The sequence below is a fragment of the Panulirus ornatus genome, chromosome 17 (genome assembly GCF_036320965.1).
Source record: "Panulirus ornatus isolate Po-2019 chromosome 17, ASM3632096v1, whole genome shotgun sequence".
NCBI lineage: Eukaryota > Metazoa > Arthropoda > Malacostraca > Decapoda > Palinuridae > Panulirus > Panulirus ornatus.
In genome coordinates this window covers 46,073,499-46,091,700 of record NC_092240.1, presented here as the reverse complement: position 1 = coordinate 46,091,700, position 18,202 = coordinate 46,073,499, and the positions used below count along the sequence as shown (strand labels likewise).

Genomic DNA, 18,202 nt, shown 5'->3' with positions numbered 1-18,202 from the left:
GGGATAAAAAGCTCAGTAGCTGACAAAAGGGACTTCTGGGTGGATTGTATCTGGAGTGCTTGAAAGGTCTGCACTATACTGCATGGGATACTGAATGAGAAGCTAGATTACGAAGCAGGTGTGTGTCTGTGTGGGTGGGTGGTTGGGGGTGGGGTGGGTCCCTTCAATGGAAAGAATATTATCTAAGACAAAGGAAACAAAGGATTCATGTAACAGGAGCCTTCTCCAAATGGGCTGAGGTCACAAAAAGAGTACCAAAGAGGTCTGTTCCATGACCATTACTCTTCTTGATCTACGTAAATGGCTTGCCTGATGGTATGGTCTCCTACTCAAATTGTTATCAATTGTGGCAATAAGTCAAATGCTATAAGAGTTGTAAATAGTTGGAGGAAGTTAAAGCTAAATAAGCAAAATACAAAAGCAAGGTAATAGAAGTTGGGGAAATTTTGAGCCAGATGGTATTCAAGTTCGGAGACTCAAGATCCACAAGGTGAGCATTAGGTTAGTTTTTTTTTTCTTTTTTTTTTTTTACTACATTAAGCAAAGGTTACACCTGTGGAGTGGAAACAATAATAGACTTTATTGTTCAAGATCTGTTAGAGCAGTTGAGAAGCAGCTTCTTAGATAGCTGAATCTGAGAGAGGTAAAAGATCGGGTGAGTAGGTGATCAAATGGAGTTCAATAGAAGGAAGATTAAAATCACAACCTTGGGTGCAGCAAAAATTAACAAAAAAAAAAGATCCAGGTCTAGGAGCTGTTGCTATGGAAATGGGATGTAACCCAGTCGCATGATGGAGGTCAGGCAGGCTCTGGGATTTGCGAAGCATTTGAACCGATGTTCCCATTTGTTCTTTTGTCTTACACACTTTATCTACCTCCTTCCAAAACATCTTTTTATTCTCAATTAAATTCAATGATACTCTCCCACCCCAACTCTCATTTGCCCTCTTTGTCACCTCTTGCACCTTTCTCTTGACCTCCTGCCTCTTTCTTTTATACATCTCCCACTCATTTGCACTATTTCCCTGCAAAAATCGTCCAAATGCCTCTCTCTTCTCTTTCACTTACATTCTTGCTTCACCCCACCACTCACTACCCTTTCTAATCTGCCCACCTCCCATCTTTCTCATGCCAGAGGCATCTTTTGCACAAGCCATCACCGTTTCCCAAATACATCCCATTACTCCCCCACTCCCCTTACCTCCTTTGTTCTCACCTTTTGTCATGCCGCACTCAATCTCTCCTGGTACTTCCTCACATAAGTCTCTTTTCCAAGCTCATTTACTCTCACCACTCTCTTCACCCCAACATTCTCTCTTCTTTTCTGAAAACCCTCTACACATCTTCACCTTTGCCTCTACAAGACAATGATCAGACATCCCTCCAGTTGCCCCTCTCAGCACATTAACATCCAAAAGTCTCTCTTTCACACACCTATCAATTAACACATAATCCAATAATGCTCTCTGGCCATCTCTCCTACTTACTTACGTTTTTTTTTTTTCTTTTTTTTTTGCTTTGTCGCTGTCTCCCGCGCTTGTGAGGTAGCGCAAGGAAACTTACGTACGTATACTTATATATATCTTTTTAAACCAGGTATTCCCAATCACCAGTCCTTTTTCAGCACACAAATCTACAGGCTCTTTATCATTTCCATTTACAACACTGAACATCCCATGCACACCAATCATACCCTCAACTGCCACATTACTCACCTTTGAATTCAAATCATCCATCACTATAACCTGGTCTTGTGCAGCAAAGCTGCTAACACACTCATTCAGCTGCTCCCAAAACACTTGCCTCTCATGATCTTTCTTCTCACAACCAGGTGCATAGGCACCAATAATCACCCATCTCTCTCCATCCACTTTCAGTTTTATCCATATCAATCATACAAATACATACACATACAAAGACATATACATATATACATATTCATACTTGCTTGCCTTCATCCATTACTGGTGCTACCCTGCCCCACAGGAAAAATCATTGCTACCCACCGTTTCAGCGAGGTGGCGCCAGGAAAACAGACAAAAAAGGCTACATTCATTCACACTCAGTCTCTAGCAGTCATGTGTAATGCACTTAAACCATAGCTCCCTGTCCACATCCAGGCCCCACAGTCCTTTCCATGGTTTACCCCAGACACTTCACATGCCTTGGTACAATCCACTGACAGCACGTCAACCCCATATACCATATCATTCTAATTCACTCTATTCCTTGCATGCCGCTCACCCTTCTGTATATTCAGACCCCAATCATTCAAAATCTTTTTCACTCCATCCTTCCTCCTCCAATTTGGTCTCCCGCTTTTCCTTGTTCCCTCTACTTCTGATACATGTATCCTCTTTGTCAATCTTTCCATACTCATTCTCTCCATGCCCAAACCATTTCAACACACCCTCTTCTGCTCTCTCAACCACACTTTTTTATTTCCACACATCTCTCTTACCTTTTCATTACATACTTAATCAAACCACCTCACACCACACATCATTACATACTTAATCAAACCACCTCACACCACATACTGTCCTCAAACATTTCATTTCCAACACATCCACCCTCCTCTGCATGATCCTATCTATAGCCCATGACTCACAACCATATAATATTTTTGGAACTACTATTCCTTCAAACATATCTATTTTTACTCTCCGAGATAACGTTGTCTCCTTCCACACATTCTTCATCGCTCCCAGAACCTTCACCCACTCCCCTACCCTGAGACTCACTTCCACCTACATCTAAAATATTTCTCTCCTCTAATTTTTCTCCCTAAAGTCAAATGATACTCTCTCACCCCTACTCTCATTTGCCCTCTTTTTTCATCCCTTGCACCTTCCTCTTGACCTCCTGCCACTTTCTCTAATACATCTCCCAGTCATTTGCACTCCTTCCTTGTAAGTATTGTCCAAACACCTCTCATTTCTCTTTTACTAACAACTATACTTCTTCATCCCACCACTCACTATCCTTTCTTATCAGCCCATCTCCCACCTTTCTCATCCCACATGCATCTTTTACACATGCCATAAACGCTTCCCTAAATACATCCTATTTCCCTCACGCAATTTGCTATCCCTTTTGCCATTCTACACTCAATCTCTCCTAGTCTCCTGTCCAAGCTCCCTTCTGCTCACCATCTCTTCTCCATCATTTTCTCTTCTTTTTTGAAATCCTCTACAAATCTTCACCTTCACCACAAGATAATGATCATACATCCCACCAGCTGCCCCTCTCAGTATGTTAACATCCAAAAGTCTCTCTTTTAATTGCCTATCATTCAACATGTAATCTAATAATGCCCTTTGACCATCTCTCCTACTCACATAAGTATACTTATGTATATCTCTTATTAAAGCAGGTATTCCCAATCACCAGCCTTTTTTTCAAGTACACAAATCCACAAGCTCTTCACCATTTCCATTCTCAACACTGAATACCTCATGTTTACCGATTATACCCTCAACTGCCATAGTACTCAACTTCGCATTCAAATCACCCATCACTAATATCCAGTCTTGTGCACCAAAGCTGTTGACACACTCACTCAGCTGCTCCCAAAACACTTGCCTCTCATAATCTTCATTCTCGTGACCAGGTGCATGAGCATAAATTATCACCCATCTCTTTCAGTTTTACCCACATCAATTTAGAATTTACTTTTTACACTCTATCACACACTCTCACAGCTCCTGCTTCAGGAGTAGTGCGTCTCCTTCCTTAGCTGTTCACCTCTATTAACCCGACTTTACTCCCAAGACTTTTCCAAACCACTCTTCCCCTTTACCCTCGAGCTTCATTTCACTCAGGGCCAGAACATCCCGGTTTTTCTTTTCTGAACATGATGATGCTTTAGTGCTGAAGGATAAGTAATTGTGTCTACAGCTGATTCTACTTTACTCTCCTCTTCCGCCTCATATTCTATGACACTGCAATCCTAAATAGATTTTCAACATGGATGAAACTAGATTATTCTGGAGGAAAATGCTTCCAAGAACATACTTTTCCTGTGAAGAGAAGACTGACCAGAATTCAAAGATTATTTTCTGTTTTCATAAATAAAATTCATTGTAGAGTAAGTATGATATAGTACATGTGTACTCGTACATGCATACTGCAGTTTTTCACTGGCAAAATATTAGGTATCATCTTCTAATAATGAAATCCCCTAACCACCTCAATTAAGCTATTTGATTTTCAGAACAATTTTCAAGAATGTAACTATCACATAAGTCAAGAGGTTCTGGTAGTAATTTCTTCTAGAGAACAAATCAAGATATTTACGGTGTGGCAACCACAAAATGGATACAGCAGTTTCTGATAAAAAAAGAGGTTTTTTTTTTTTTTTTTTTTTTTTTTTTTTTATACTTTGTCGCTGTCTCCCGCGTTTGCGAGGTAGCGCAAGGAAACAGACGAAAGAAATGGCCCAACCCCCCCCCCCATACACATGTACATATACACGTCCACACACGCAAATATACATACCTACACAGCTTTCCATGGTTTACCCCAGACGCTTCACATGCCTTGCTTCAATCCACTGACAGCACGTCAACCCCTGTATACCACATGACTCCAATTCACTCTATTTCTTGCCCTCCTTTCACCCTCCTGCATGTTCAGGCCCCGATCACACAAAATCTTTTTCACTCCATCTTTCCACCTCCAATTTGGTCTCCCTCTTCTCCTCGTTCCCTCCACCTCCGACACATATATCCTCTTGGTCAATCTCTCCTCACTCATTCTCTCCATGTGCCCAAACCATTTCAAAACACCCTCTTCTGCTCTCTCAACCACGCTCTTTTTATTTCCACACATCTCTCTTACCCTTACGTTACTTACTCGATCAAACCACCTCACACCACACATTGTCCTCAAACATCTCATTTCCAGCACATCCATCCTCCTGCGCACATCTCTATCCATAGCCCACGCCTCGCAACCATACAACATTGTTGGAACCACTATTCCCTCAAACATACCCATTTTTGCTTTCCGAGATAATGTTCTCGACTTCCACACATTTTTCAAGGCTCCCAAAATTTTCGCCCCCTCCCCCACCCTATGATCCACTTCCGCTTCCATGGTTCCATCCGCTGACAGATCCACTCCCAGATATCTAAAACACTTCACTTCCTCCAGTTTTTCTCCATTCAAACTCACCTCCCAATTGACTTGACCCTCACCCCTACTGTACCTAATAACCTTGCTCTTATTCACATTTACTCTCAACTTTCTTCTTCCACACACTTTACCAAACTCAGTCACCAGCTTCTGCAGTTTCTCACATGAATCAGCCACCAGCGCTGTATCATCAGCGAACAACAACTGACTCACTTCCCAAGCTCTCTCATCCCCAACAGACTTCATACTTGCCCCTCTTTCCAGGACTCTTGCATTTACCTCCCTTACAACCCCATCCATAAACAAATTAAACAACCATGGAGACATCACACACCCCTGCCGCAAACCTACATTCACTGAGAACCAATCACTTTCCTCTCTTCCTACACGTACACATGCCTTACATCCTCGATAAAAACTTTTCACTGCTTCTAACAACTTGCCTCCCACACCATATATTCTTAATACCTTCCACAGAGCATCTCTATCAACTCTATCATATGCCTTCTCCAGATCCATAAATGCTACATACAAATCCATTTGCTTTTCTAAGTATTTCTCACATACATTCTTCAAAGCAAACACCTGATCCACACATCCTCTACCACTTCTGAAACCGCACTGTTCTTCCCCAATCTGATGCTCTGTACATGCCTTCACCCTCTCAATCAATACCCTCCCATATAATTTACCAGGAATACTCAACAAACTTATACCTCTGTAATTTGAGCACTCACTCTTATCCCCTTTGCCTTTGTACAATGGCACTATGCACGCATTCCGCCAATCCTCAGGCACCTCACCATGAGTCATACATACATTAAATAACCTTACCAACCAGTCAACAATACAGTCACCCCCTTTTTTAATAAATTCCACTGCAATACCATCCAAACCTGCTGCCTTGCCGGCTTTCATCTTCCGCAAAGCTTTTACTACCTCTTCTCTGTTTACCAAATCATTTTCCCTAACCCTCTCACTTTGCACACCACCTCGACCAAAACACCCTATATCTGCCACTCTGTCATCAGACACATTCAACAAACCTTCAAAATACTCATTCCATCTCCTTCTCACATCACCGCTACTTGTTATCACCTCCCCATTTACGCCCTTCACTGAAGTTCCCATTTGCTCCCTTGTCTTACGCACCCTATTTACCTCCTTCCAGAACATCTTTTTATTCTCCCTAAAATTTACTCCATTTGTAGCCTATCTCTTATGTTGCATAAATATATGTTTGCAGCCTTCTAAAAGTTAAAAAGCCTTTTCTAGGAATGCAATTTCCATCCACAGAAAGAAAAGCCTGTACATGAATACGAAAACCTTTAATAACCTTCTTTACAGTTCACTTAAGACCTAATTCAGCATATGCATGTCAAGCCTGGCTGCCACACCTCAAAAAATATACAGATTTACTAGAACAGGTCCTAGTAGGCCAACAAAGATGGTGCATGAAATAAGAGATGACTTACATGAATAGGTGAGGGACTATGAAATAACCCATAAAGGAAACGAAAAATGAGGGGAGACTTGATTAAAAACCTTCAAATTTTTTCATGAAACTAATATATTACACCAAGAAAATTAGTTTAAAGAGACATAACAAAACAGATATAAAAAATGCACTTTACACTGACAGAGTAGCAGATGAATGAAATATGTAACAAGCTAGAACTGCCGAGTGCAAAGTTCAGTCAAAATAAGAAATTTATTGGAAGGAGGTGAAAAAGGAGAGAGGGATGTACAAGTGGAATTGTAGATCGGAAAGGTGATGAAGGAGAGCTACTGAATCAAAAGGAGGAAGTGAAAGGATGATGGAAAGGGTCTTTTGAAGAACTGATGAAAGTGGAAGGTGAGGCAGGAATTGTTACCAACATGGGTATGGAAGATGGAAGGAAAAGGCTAAAAGTGCAGAAGCCTAGAGTAAGACAGGTGATAAAAGAGCAATAATGAGACTGAAAGTAGGAAAGGCACCTGGAATGAATGGGATTATAACTGAGATGTGAAGTATGGAGAAGAAAGTGTGAAAGAGTAGATGCACTTGATACATAAATTAGCTTGGAAGCAAAAGGCTGTGCCTGAGGATTGGGCAAAAATTATCAATATTCCTTTATTCAAAGGAAAAGATGCTGAGGATGTATGTAGTAATTATTGGGAAATACCTCTATTAAGTATGCCAGGAAAAGTGTAAGCAAGAGTTTTGATTGATAAAGTGCCAGAATTCACTGAATGCATAATTTGTGATGTGCAAGGAGTTTTAAAAAGTGCAGGGAATATGCAGACCAGATTTCTGTGGTGAGAATGACTGTCGAAAAGTATCTAGCAAAAGGTAAAAAACTGGATGCAGCTTTAATGGATCTGGAGAAAGTACATGATCTTCGTGTGGAATGCTTTAATGGGCATGTGTTAAGGATATATGGGATAGGGGGGTAATTGTTGGATGATGTGTTCTATGGAGGAACAAATGCAAGTGTAAGAGTGGATAAAGAGATGAGCAAAAGGTATACAAGTGGGTGTGAGGCAGGGCTATGTGATGTTACCATGGTTTTTCAACATGAATATGGATGGAGTGATAAGAGATAGGAAAACAAGAAAGGGAAATGGGGTGTAGACTGAGTGTGGTAGTGAGGTATGGTGGCTAGTGACAAACCTATACGCGGATGATACTATGTTGTTTGCTGAGAGTGAAGAAGAGTGGCAAAAGGTTGAAAGTGTAAGATGCTTGTTAGTAAAGATGATTGAAGGTATATGAAAGTAAAAGTAAAGTAATGGTGTCTGAAAAAAAAGAGAGAAAGTAAAATCTTTGCAAAGCCCAAAAGGGTGAGACAAGATAGTGTATCAGATATGGGGTGATAAAGACTGGAAGGGGACAGAATTAAACATCTGAGAATTACCTTGGGTAAGTTTGGTGATATGGAAGGAGAGTTAAGGGAGACAGCAGTACATGGTATAGGAGTCACAGGATCCTTTTATAAAATAATGAAGGGTAGAGGTATAAGGATGGAAATAAAGAGAGTATTATGGGACAGCATAGTCCTCCTGACCCTAACCTATGCAACCTAAACATGGACATGGGATGAGTCATAGAGGTCAATAATCTAGGCTGTGGAAATAAGTTATTTGAGAGGAGTATGTTAAATGACCAAACAGCTGAAAAAAGTAATGAAAGGGCGTTTGAAAGTTTTGGTACGGTAGGGAATGTACAGGGTAAGTGAAACATAATACTCACAGGTAGTTTGGGAATATGGAAAAAATACAAGATAGGGAATTCACAAGGAGAGTGTATGATGGTCCAATTAAAGGGATTGGTGTTAGAGGAAGACCACCTGTAGCATGGGGATATAGAGTTGAAGAGTACAGGAAGGAAAGAAATGGTGGAAAAATGCATAAAATGGTGCATGCATGAGATGAATATAAAGATGGATAATTGGAGACTCTTTTGCCATGGCCACACCCTTGATGGGAGTTCCCAAAGATAATGGGCATCAGAGACACAGATGGATGGATAGATAAAGCAGTGAATGCAGAAGGCATACAGAAATTTATATAATGTATAACAGTACATAAAGCTGGGATGTGGCCTCACCATTGTAAAACTCTCTAACCCAATTCTACACAAATCAGTAATCACATGAAATTTATCAATAATGCATGTCTGTAAACATATTTCAAACAACTTATGTTATTCAAAATAAATACAGATTATAAATACCTGATGGTATATTGCAAAGAGTTCCATATAGTAATATACAGCATCGGAGAGTGCATTCATCAGTTTAATAATGGATGGCTTTTCAGAGTGCTTGGAAGCAATTAATGCTGGCCACACCAAGTTGAGAGATTCCCAATCACGACGTACCATTAGAGACTTGTTCTGCCGTCCCAACAATAGGTACAAACTCCCTGAAGTGGACAGAAAAATTTCTAATAATTTCTTACCTTATGATGAACATTCACATATGAACTATGAAATCTGGCTCTGAGCCATGAACCACGAACTGATGATATGCAACTTACTATGGTATGCACACAATAAATCCTCATGTCTTTAATGACCCATGATTGATCTAATTTTTTTCAATGAGATAATGTCACCTATGGTACTAGCCATCCCTATTCATACCCATTTGCCTGATTTAAACAAGGAAAGCATTCTAGGAAATATCCATTTCCAGGTAATACCTTCGAAATACAAATGTCTAAAATTCAAAGATCCCTAAAATTCAAGTTCAAAATAACCTCCAAGTTGTCTCATTTTTTCTGGGTTACAGTTGCATGCTCTCCTTCCATTCAAAATATTCAATATATAACTAATGAAATAATTTGGTGAATTGTAATCCCCATTTAGTTCATGTATACAGTTCCTGTCAGTAGGTTCTTACCTACAGCAAAGATTAATAATTATCTACATTTTCAAAATATCATTAAAGAAATTAGGTTAAACTGATAGAAGTCTTACAACTTACAACTCTTAACAACTGCTAGTCATCATATTCATTTCAAAACATTTAAATAATAATTGAGAAAATGATACAGTGAACTGCATTTTTCACATATTTTTTACACAATTTTTCTCAGAAGGTTCTTCCCTTATGAATGAATCAAAAATGATCAACATATTTGGAAATATATAAGATGTAAGTAATAATAGGGTAAGAGAGATGTGTGGTAATAAAAAGAGTGTGGTTGAGAGAGCAGAAGAGGGTGTTTTGAAATGGTTTGGTCACATGGAGAGAATGAGTGAGGAAAGATTGACAAAGAGGATATATGTGTCAGAGGTGGAGGGAACGAGGAGAAGTGGGATACCAAATTGGAGGTGGAAAGATGGAGCGAAAAAGATTCTGAGTGATCGGGGCCTGAACAGGCAGGAGGGTGAAAGGCGTGCAAGGAATAAGAGTGAATTGGAATGATGTGGTATACCAGGGTTGATGTGCTGTCAATGGATTGAACCAGGGCACGTGAAGCATCTGGGGTAAACCATGGAAAGTTCTGTGGGGCCTGGATGTGGAAAGGGAGCTGTGGTTTCGGTGCATTATTACATGACAGATAGAGACTGAGTGTGAATAAATGTGGCCTTTGTTGTCTTTTCCTAGCACTACCTCGCGCACATGAGGAGGGAGGGGGTTGTTATTTCATGTGTGGCGGAGTGGCGATGGGAATGAATAAAGGCAGACAGTATGAATTATGTACATGTGTATATATGTCTGTGTGTGTGTGCATATATGTATACGTTGAGATGTATAGATATGTATATTTGTGTGTGTGGACGTGTATGTATATACATGTGTATGTGGGTGGGTTGGGCCATTCCTTGCGCTACCTCGCTAATGCAGGAGACAGCAACAAAGCAAAATGAATAAATAAAAAATAAGATGTAATAACAACAGCAGATAGGGAGCGAGAAAATCATGAAAAAATACACTAAACGTAGCCGAAATATAAGAAAATGACAAAATGTATGCCATCAAAAGTGTTGAAGCTAGAGTTCATATGAGTGACTAAAATAATGTCTGATGTACGAAATAATCTGTAGAGAGTCAAAGGAAAAACCTGGTTTGTTTCACCCTAGTGTTCTTGCCAGATTATCTTCCAAACATGAAAATGCTTCATTTACATCAAAAAAGTAAAGTACTAAAAAACAATTTCTCTCAAAAAGTGAGAGAAAATCATATAAGAACACTCAAACAGATAACCAATGATTGAATTTGTTCTTAACTTACCCATTGAGAAATACAAGTAAATTGTGATGGGGTTGTACTGGTAAAGAAATTCAAGCTATACACTACCACTTTAGCTACTTTCTTTTATTTTTTCAAATACAAAGATGATTATTAATTCATGATTACATGATCCTCAAAAGAACATCATGCAAAACATAAAAGATAAATGAAATATTCCATACCATTTACACATGACAGCTACAGACAGTGTGAACGAATGTGGCCTTTACTGTCTTCTCCTAGGGCTACCTCGCATGCACACGGGGGAGGGGGATGCCATTTCAAGTGTGGCAGGGTGGCGGCAGGGAATGGATGAAGGCAGCATGTATGAATATGTACATGTGTATATATGTATATGTCTGTGTATGTATATGTATGTATACGCTGAAATGTAAAGGTATGTATATGTGGGTGTGTGAGCGTTTATGTACATACATGTGTTTGTGGGCGGGTTGGGCCATTCTTTCGTCTGTTTCCCTGCACTACCTCACTAACACAGGAGACAGCGACAAAGTATAATAATAATAATAATCAACTTATTATATCTTCAATGGTTCAAAATGAACACTGTCAATAAAGATCAGAATGAGGTATGACCCCCATCAATTTCATCCACTTTCTCCTATATGTTCCTGAAAATATAGATAATTATCAATTCATACATTAGGTAAGAACCATGACAAGAACTCTATACAAAAAATATATGATTAATGCAATATACCATAAAACTGTATTGATAATGCACTGAAGGTTTTGAACCAAAGGGGGTACAGGATCTTAGTAAGAATTCCAATCTGTTAGTTTGACAAAACCCCAAAAATATACTTGGTTAAAATGGTCTATGCCATCCATAAAAAGACTAATTTATGTTCATATGAGGTAGTCAAACAATGTTTGATGCAAGACTCAAGATTCACAACCAATAAAAAACTTTCACTTCCCCCTTGAGCTCTCACCAGATTGGTCTCCCCAACAAGTAAACATTGCTTACACACTGAAACAGTAATGTAGTAAGTAAACAATTTCTCTTTTATGAAATGAAAGAACACGCATAAGGATAATAAAACAATCAAGACAGAAATGGTATTCTCAGCTTACCCAAAGAGAAATTTTTTTTCCCTGAGGCTACAGTCACAGACAAAAGTCCACATCAAGGCAAGGCCTTAGAGCATTATGAAAGGGAAAAAGAAAAGACAAGGGAAAGTATAACGAATTTTGGAGGAAGTAGAAAACCTGTCTTTTAAAAAATGCCACTTCATAGTTATTGGGAAAGACATGAGATGGTACCGAGTTAAAGCTTTGAGGTGTAGGGAAAGACAGTTATCAACGGCCACACAGTAATCATATCATGCAGCAGCTTGCCAAAAGTGCTTGGTCTTGGGGACACACAAACAGGCAGCTCTCCAAAGCAAAACCAAAGCAATACCTAAAGATGAAGACAAGTGAACCAACACTGCAGCATAAGGCAAGAAAGTCAAGTCTGGAAGTTATCCAGGGACAGTTTACAAGCTTTTGATTAAACTCTGCCAAGTAGGGATGCAGAGCTAGAACCACCCCAGATGTGAGAGCAGTCCTCCATTCAAGAATGAACTAAGCCTCTGTATAAACAAGCAACCATTTAGAAGAAAAGAAGCTTCCACATCCAAATAGGACTCTCAGTTTCTTTGAGGCAGATTTAGCAATTTCGGCAATGTGAGGTTTTCAAAAAAGAGTGCATGTTACAGTAATACCAAGTATGTTCATTGAGTCAAGAGGTGGAATTACAGAATTGTAAAAGGAGAGATGAGAGAAGTGAGGAGTTATCACCAGAGAGATGGATAGAAACTGGGTCCTGGAAGCATTAAAAAACTAGACCGTCTACGCCACTGAGATATCCTGTACAAGTCTTAATCTACTGAGGAAGCTGTGTCAAGACGAGATGCAGATCAAGTGAGAGAAGAGGGAGCAGAACTGGACAATGTGGATGAATGCAGTGTTGAGTCATCAGCGTGTAAGTTTATCAGGTTATTTGTGAAAGAGGAAATTGTATAAAGAAAAGAAAAAGAAGTGTAGGGAACAGGACAGAACCTTGATGGACACCCTTTTTGATCGAGAAAATGGGAGAGGCTGATCCACTAACAACCACAGAGATAGATTGGCCAGTGAGGAAGCTAGATATGAAGGAGAAAAGAAGGGAAAGCAACCTAAATGCTAAAAGGGGAAGCTTAGAGATGAGACCCCAATGTCACACCTGCCAAAGGCTTTAGATATGTCAAAGGCAACTACATGACACATCAAAACCTTTCTGGGGTAACCTTTCAGGGGTAATGACCAGACACTGTTAAGATAGGAAAGAATATCACCAGTGGATCCCACCTTATGAAAGTCATACTAGTGATCAGAAAGAGGAGTGCGAGTTTCGAGGTGACTAAGGATTTGGAAGTTGAGGAGGGCTTCAAAGACTGAAAATGGCTGATGTCAAAGCAACAGGACGATAGTTTGAGGGGTCAGAATGGTCACACTTCTGAGGGATAGGATGTGTCAACACTTGCTTCCAAGAAGTAAAAGTTTTGGTTTTTAAAAAGAAAAGGAACAGACAAGCAAGCACAGGTGGAAGTTCAAAGGCAAACACTTTCAGTACAAGGGGATGGATGCCATCAGGACCATAATCCTTGCTTGTGTTTACAGAGAGGAGCACTTTTTGGACAGTCTATAAAAAGATCAAAGGGGGAGGCACAGGATTAGTGAGAGGAGCATAATGGGGTGAAGAAATGTAAGCCATCCAAGGTGAAGTTATAGAAGAAATGGGAACTAAAGAGTGTTTTGTCTACAGGACACCTATAGCACCATCAGAATGGAAATATAAAGCAACAGAAGTTGTTAGAGGTACCATCAGCTAAAGATCAGAAAGGCCCATCAGTGGATAATGAGAACACATTTCCTTTGAATAAAGAAATGCTTTGCCTGATGGATAAAGTGCTTGCATTAATTTTGCTAAGGATGGATAATGTGCTTGCATTGATTTTGCCGAGGATGAATAATGTGCTTGCATTGATTTTGCTATGGATGGATAATGTGTTTGCACTGATTTTGCTAAGGATGAATAATGTGCTTGCATTGATTTTGCTATGGATGGATAATGTGTTTGCATTGATTTTGCTAAGGATGAATAATGTGCTTGCATTGATTTCGCTATGGATGGATAATGTGTTTGCACTGATTTTGCTCAGGATGAATAATGTGCTTGCATTGATTTTGCTAAGGATGGATAATGTGCTTGCATCGATTCTGCTAAGTGATAAAAGCTGAATGGGAGTCAGAGGAAGAATTTTTCCAAGCCCAATATGCCTGATCCCTTGCCTGAATGGCCTCAAAAACAGCAATGGTTGAATCATGGACTAGAAGAAGAGGTCATTTTGGAGGAAAAGGGGATAAATGCATTCATTCCCATTTGAATAACCTCTGCTATGCATTTGGCAGAGACAAAAGCATCACCACAGAGACAGTAATTTACCTAAGGAAAGTTAGAAAAGAAGTAATGGAAGTTATTCCAGTCAGCTCTGTTGAGGTGTCAGTATTTATGCTGAGAAGGGGCTGCTGGAGGGGTAGAAGTCATATTGGTAAAGATGTCTTACCAATACACTCATCTCCTTCAGTTATTTTTTTTAAATTCTTTTAAACATTCAGATGATTATTAATACAATTATCAAGTAAGAACCTTCTGAAAAGAACTGTGTTGAAAAACAATGAAGAATATAGTACATCAAAAATCTTTCAGATCTTATATTGGATGTTTTGAAGTGAACACTGTCACTAAAGTTTGGTAGGAGGTATGACCTCCATCTATTTCACCTATTTTCTCCCATAATTTTCAGAATCTGTACATAATCATCAATTCAAGCATTAGATAAGAATCTACTAAAAAGAACTGTGTACAAATTATATATATAAAAGATAAAATTTACTGCAGTTTATGAAATATACGCTGAATGTTTTAAACAGATGAGATTCAGGTGCTAAGTACGAATTCTATATCATCAGTGCGATAAAACCCTCAAAATAGCCATAATATACTCGAATGACACAGGTTATGCCATCCAAACTGCTAATCTGTGTTCAAATGAGCAAGTTGAATGACAAATGATTCAAGGAAAGATTCACAGGCATCACAGCAAAACAATTAATGTGCCCTGTCGTTGCATCATACTGGTTCTACTCTCAACTAATTGTGTGTACACACATAATGTTTAAGTTTCCATGGTCCAAATTTTCCCAAATTTTGAACATAGTTTTCCCAAGCCATATGAATTCTGAAAGTTTTACCTGTACAGTGAATCTGCACCAAACAGTATATGGAAAAATAGGGATGCATTCCAGACACCTTCCAATATCCCACTTTTTCACTCCAGCCAAATATGTAGAAATGATTTACATGGGGACATTATGCATGGCACACTAGAGCTTTAATACATGCTTCTGAATACCATCTTCCAACATTTTTTTTTCCATTTCCCCTATCAAAAGAAAGTCTCACTTTTGTCCCCTGCCTACCAATTAGCAAATCTGATTGAGCTACAGTGTTTTAAATTTTCTCTGCATTCCTCCTAACTCTTTATCTACTCCACTCATACACATATATTCATCTGAGCAACTATTCTACCTACATATAAATGCAGTGATATTTCCTTCAAGAAACGGCAACTGGTGACAATGCCACATTACCCATATTTGCATTTAAATCTCCCATCACTAATGATTAATCCCTCATCAAAATTACTGACACATTCACATAGTTCACCTAAAAAAAACTTATCACTCTTCCTCACTTCTCTAATTTCTAAGTGCATGAGCACTAATACACATCCACATCTTATAATCCACTTTCATTTTCACTCCTCAAATATACCCATCTTTACCCTCACACACCTTAGCCTCCTCAACCATGCTATGGCTCACTTCAACTTTTGTGATTCTGTTCACTGCCATATCCACTTCCAAGGATCTAAAACACCTCACCTCCTCCTGGTTCTCACCAGAGTAACACTCCAAATGATCTCTCTCTCTCTCTCTCTCTCTCTCTCTCTCTCTCTCTCTCTCTCTCTCTCTCTCTCTCTCTCTCTCTCTCTCTCTCCATTATCAAACCTAAGAACCTTGCTTTTATAATATTTACTCCAACTTTCTCCTTTCACACAGTATCCTAAATTCAGACATGAGCTTCTATTTCTTACTCAGCTACCAGCACAGTGTCATCAATAAACAAAAACTGACTTATCTTCCAGGTAGAACCTCATGGTTATAATGGGCAGCCTGACAAACAGCAGACTTGCCCATCTCTCTAACAGTTTTTCATTCACCTCTATTACCCCATCCAGGAACAGATTAAACAGACATGGTGACATTATACATCCATGCCCGACTCACCTTCCCTTAGAATCACTCAACTGCCTCTCTTCTTTCTTGCACACACACACCTTACTTTTCTCCCAAACCATAAATTCTTATGACCTTCCACAAGGCATCTCTATCAACCATATCATATGCTTTCTCCAGTTCCACAAGTGCCACACACAAATACTTCTGTTTCCCTAAATACTTCTCATACACATTCTTTAAAACAAAAATCTTACCCACACATCCCCATACAATTCCAAAAACTACATTGTTCCTTCCCAGTCTGATGCTCTGTACATGCCTTTACCCTTTCAATTATCAATATCACATACAACTTACTAGGTATGCTCAACAAACTTATGCCTCCATAGTTCTCCCACTCACCTTTCTCCTGCTTGTCTTTATACAATAGCACTATAGTTCTAACACTCATCTTTGTACCACTTGTCTTTATACAATGGCACTATAACTCCATTCTGCCAATCCCCAGGTACCTCACCATGATCCATGTATAAACTGAAAACTAACCAATCAGCAACACAGTCACCCCCATTTTTAAGAAATTTAACTGCAATATCATCCAATCTAGAGCCAAAGTTTTCACCACCTCTTTTCTCTTCATCAAACCCACTTTCTATGAATCTCTCAATCTGCTTACCTTCCTACCATAAACATCCCACTTCTGCCATCAAATCATCAAACACATTTAATAGTCCTTCAACATACTCACTCCTCCACACTCCATCACTTCAGGTACACCACCGATTTTCCGGCAACTGGTGGTTCTGCACCTCTTTTAGCCCGGACAAAATTACGTGAGATAACTTGAAATTACCACGGCCACCAGACTAGTTTACTGGGTGGCCACAGATGGCATTGTGTGAAGGGCGCACTTATGTACATTCTTTACACTGCACTCGGTGGTGATGCCGCAATTCTGTGAGATTCTTAGCTTATTTTGCTTAAATTCGACCCTAACTATGGCTTCTAAGACATATGAAAGCATCAGTCATGGTGTCAAACGTAAACACCAGTCCATATCAATTCAAGATAAAGTAGAGCTGTTGAAAAAAATGGACCCTGGTGTTTCGGTGCGTAAGCTGTGTGACATCTACAGTAGTGATTCAACAGTTTATGATATAAAGAAGCAAAGGGAGAAAATATTGAAATTCTACACAGACAGCGATTCCAAGAAGCAAATGACGATTAAAAAACTATGAAAGATGGTAAGAGTATTGAGTGCAATCGAGTGATCATGGAATGGTTTCAACAGCATCAGAGTGATGAAGTGGAGGTGTCAGGTAGCACGATAATGGACCAGGCTAAGTTGTTCCATAAAGAACTTAAATTACAACATAAGCATGACTATAGTGAAGGATAGCTTCAAAGATTCAAGAAGCGTCTTGGAATTTCCATGAATAAAGTGTGCAGAGAAAAGCGGTCTGCAAACCAAGAAGGAGCTGCCGAGTATGTGGATGAATTTGCAGAATTCAAAGCTGATAAGCACCTCCGTCCTGAGGTGTACAATGCATACGAAATTGCATTATTCTGGCGATGCACACCTAGGAAAACACTAACAACAGAAGACATAGAAGACCCCACAGGATTCAAACAGGGTCTTATCTAGGGGAAATAGCGCCTATGGCACGCACTAAAATTGCTCCCCTGTCCAAACATATGACACCAATAACTTTCACTTTTATTACCTCCGCCAAGGAGATTATGTTTTTACTGGCATCTGTTTGTTTGTGTGTGAGCAACTTTCAACAAAAGATAAGAACAAATTTTGATGAAATTTTCAGGGAAAGTCAGAAATGACACAAAGACCAATTGATTAGATATTGGGAGTGATCTGAATCATTGTCTGGGTCCAGGATGCCATTACGGGAAATATCAATTTTGGTGAATAACTATTGAACTAATAATGATATCAATGTGATTCCAAATGCCAAAGATATGTTTTCATGGTC

The 18,202-nt window shown here is 39.3% G+C and overlaps 1 protein-coding gene across 1 annotated transcript in view; it reads right to left on the bottom strand.

Moving 5' to 3' along the window:
* The window catches only part of LOC139754434 (proteasome activator complex subunit 4-like), a 576,322-nt gene that overhangs the window by 198,551 nt on the left and 359,569 nt on the right, over positions 1-18,202 (bottom strand). Inside the window, exon 22 of the mRNA XM_071671710.1 lies at positions 8,855-9,045. Within this exon, the coding sequence (XP_071527811.1) occupies positions 8,855-9,045 (191 nt within the window). The remainder of the gene's footprint in view (positions 1-8,854; positions 9,046-18,202) is intronic.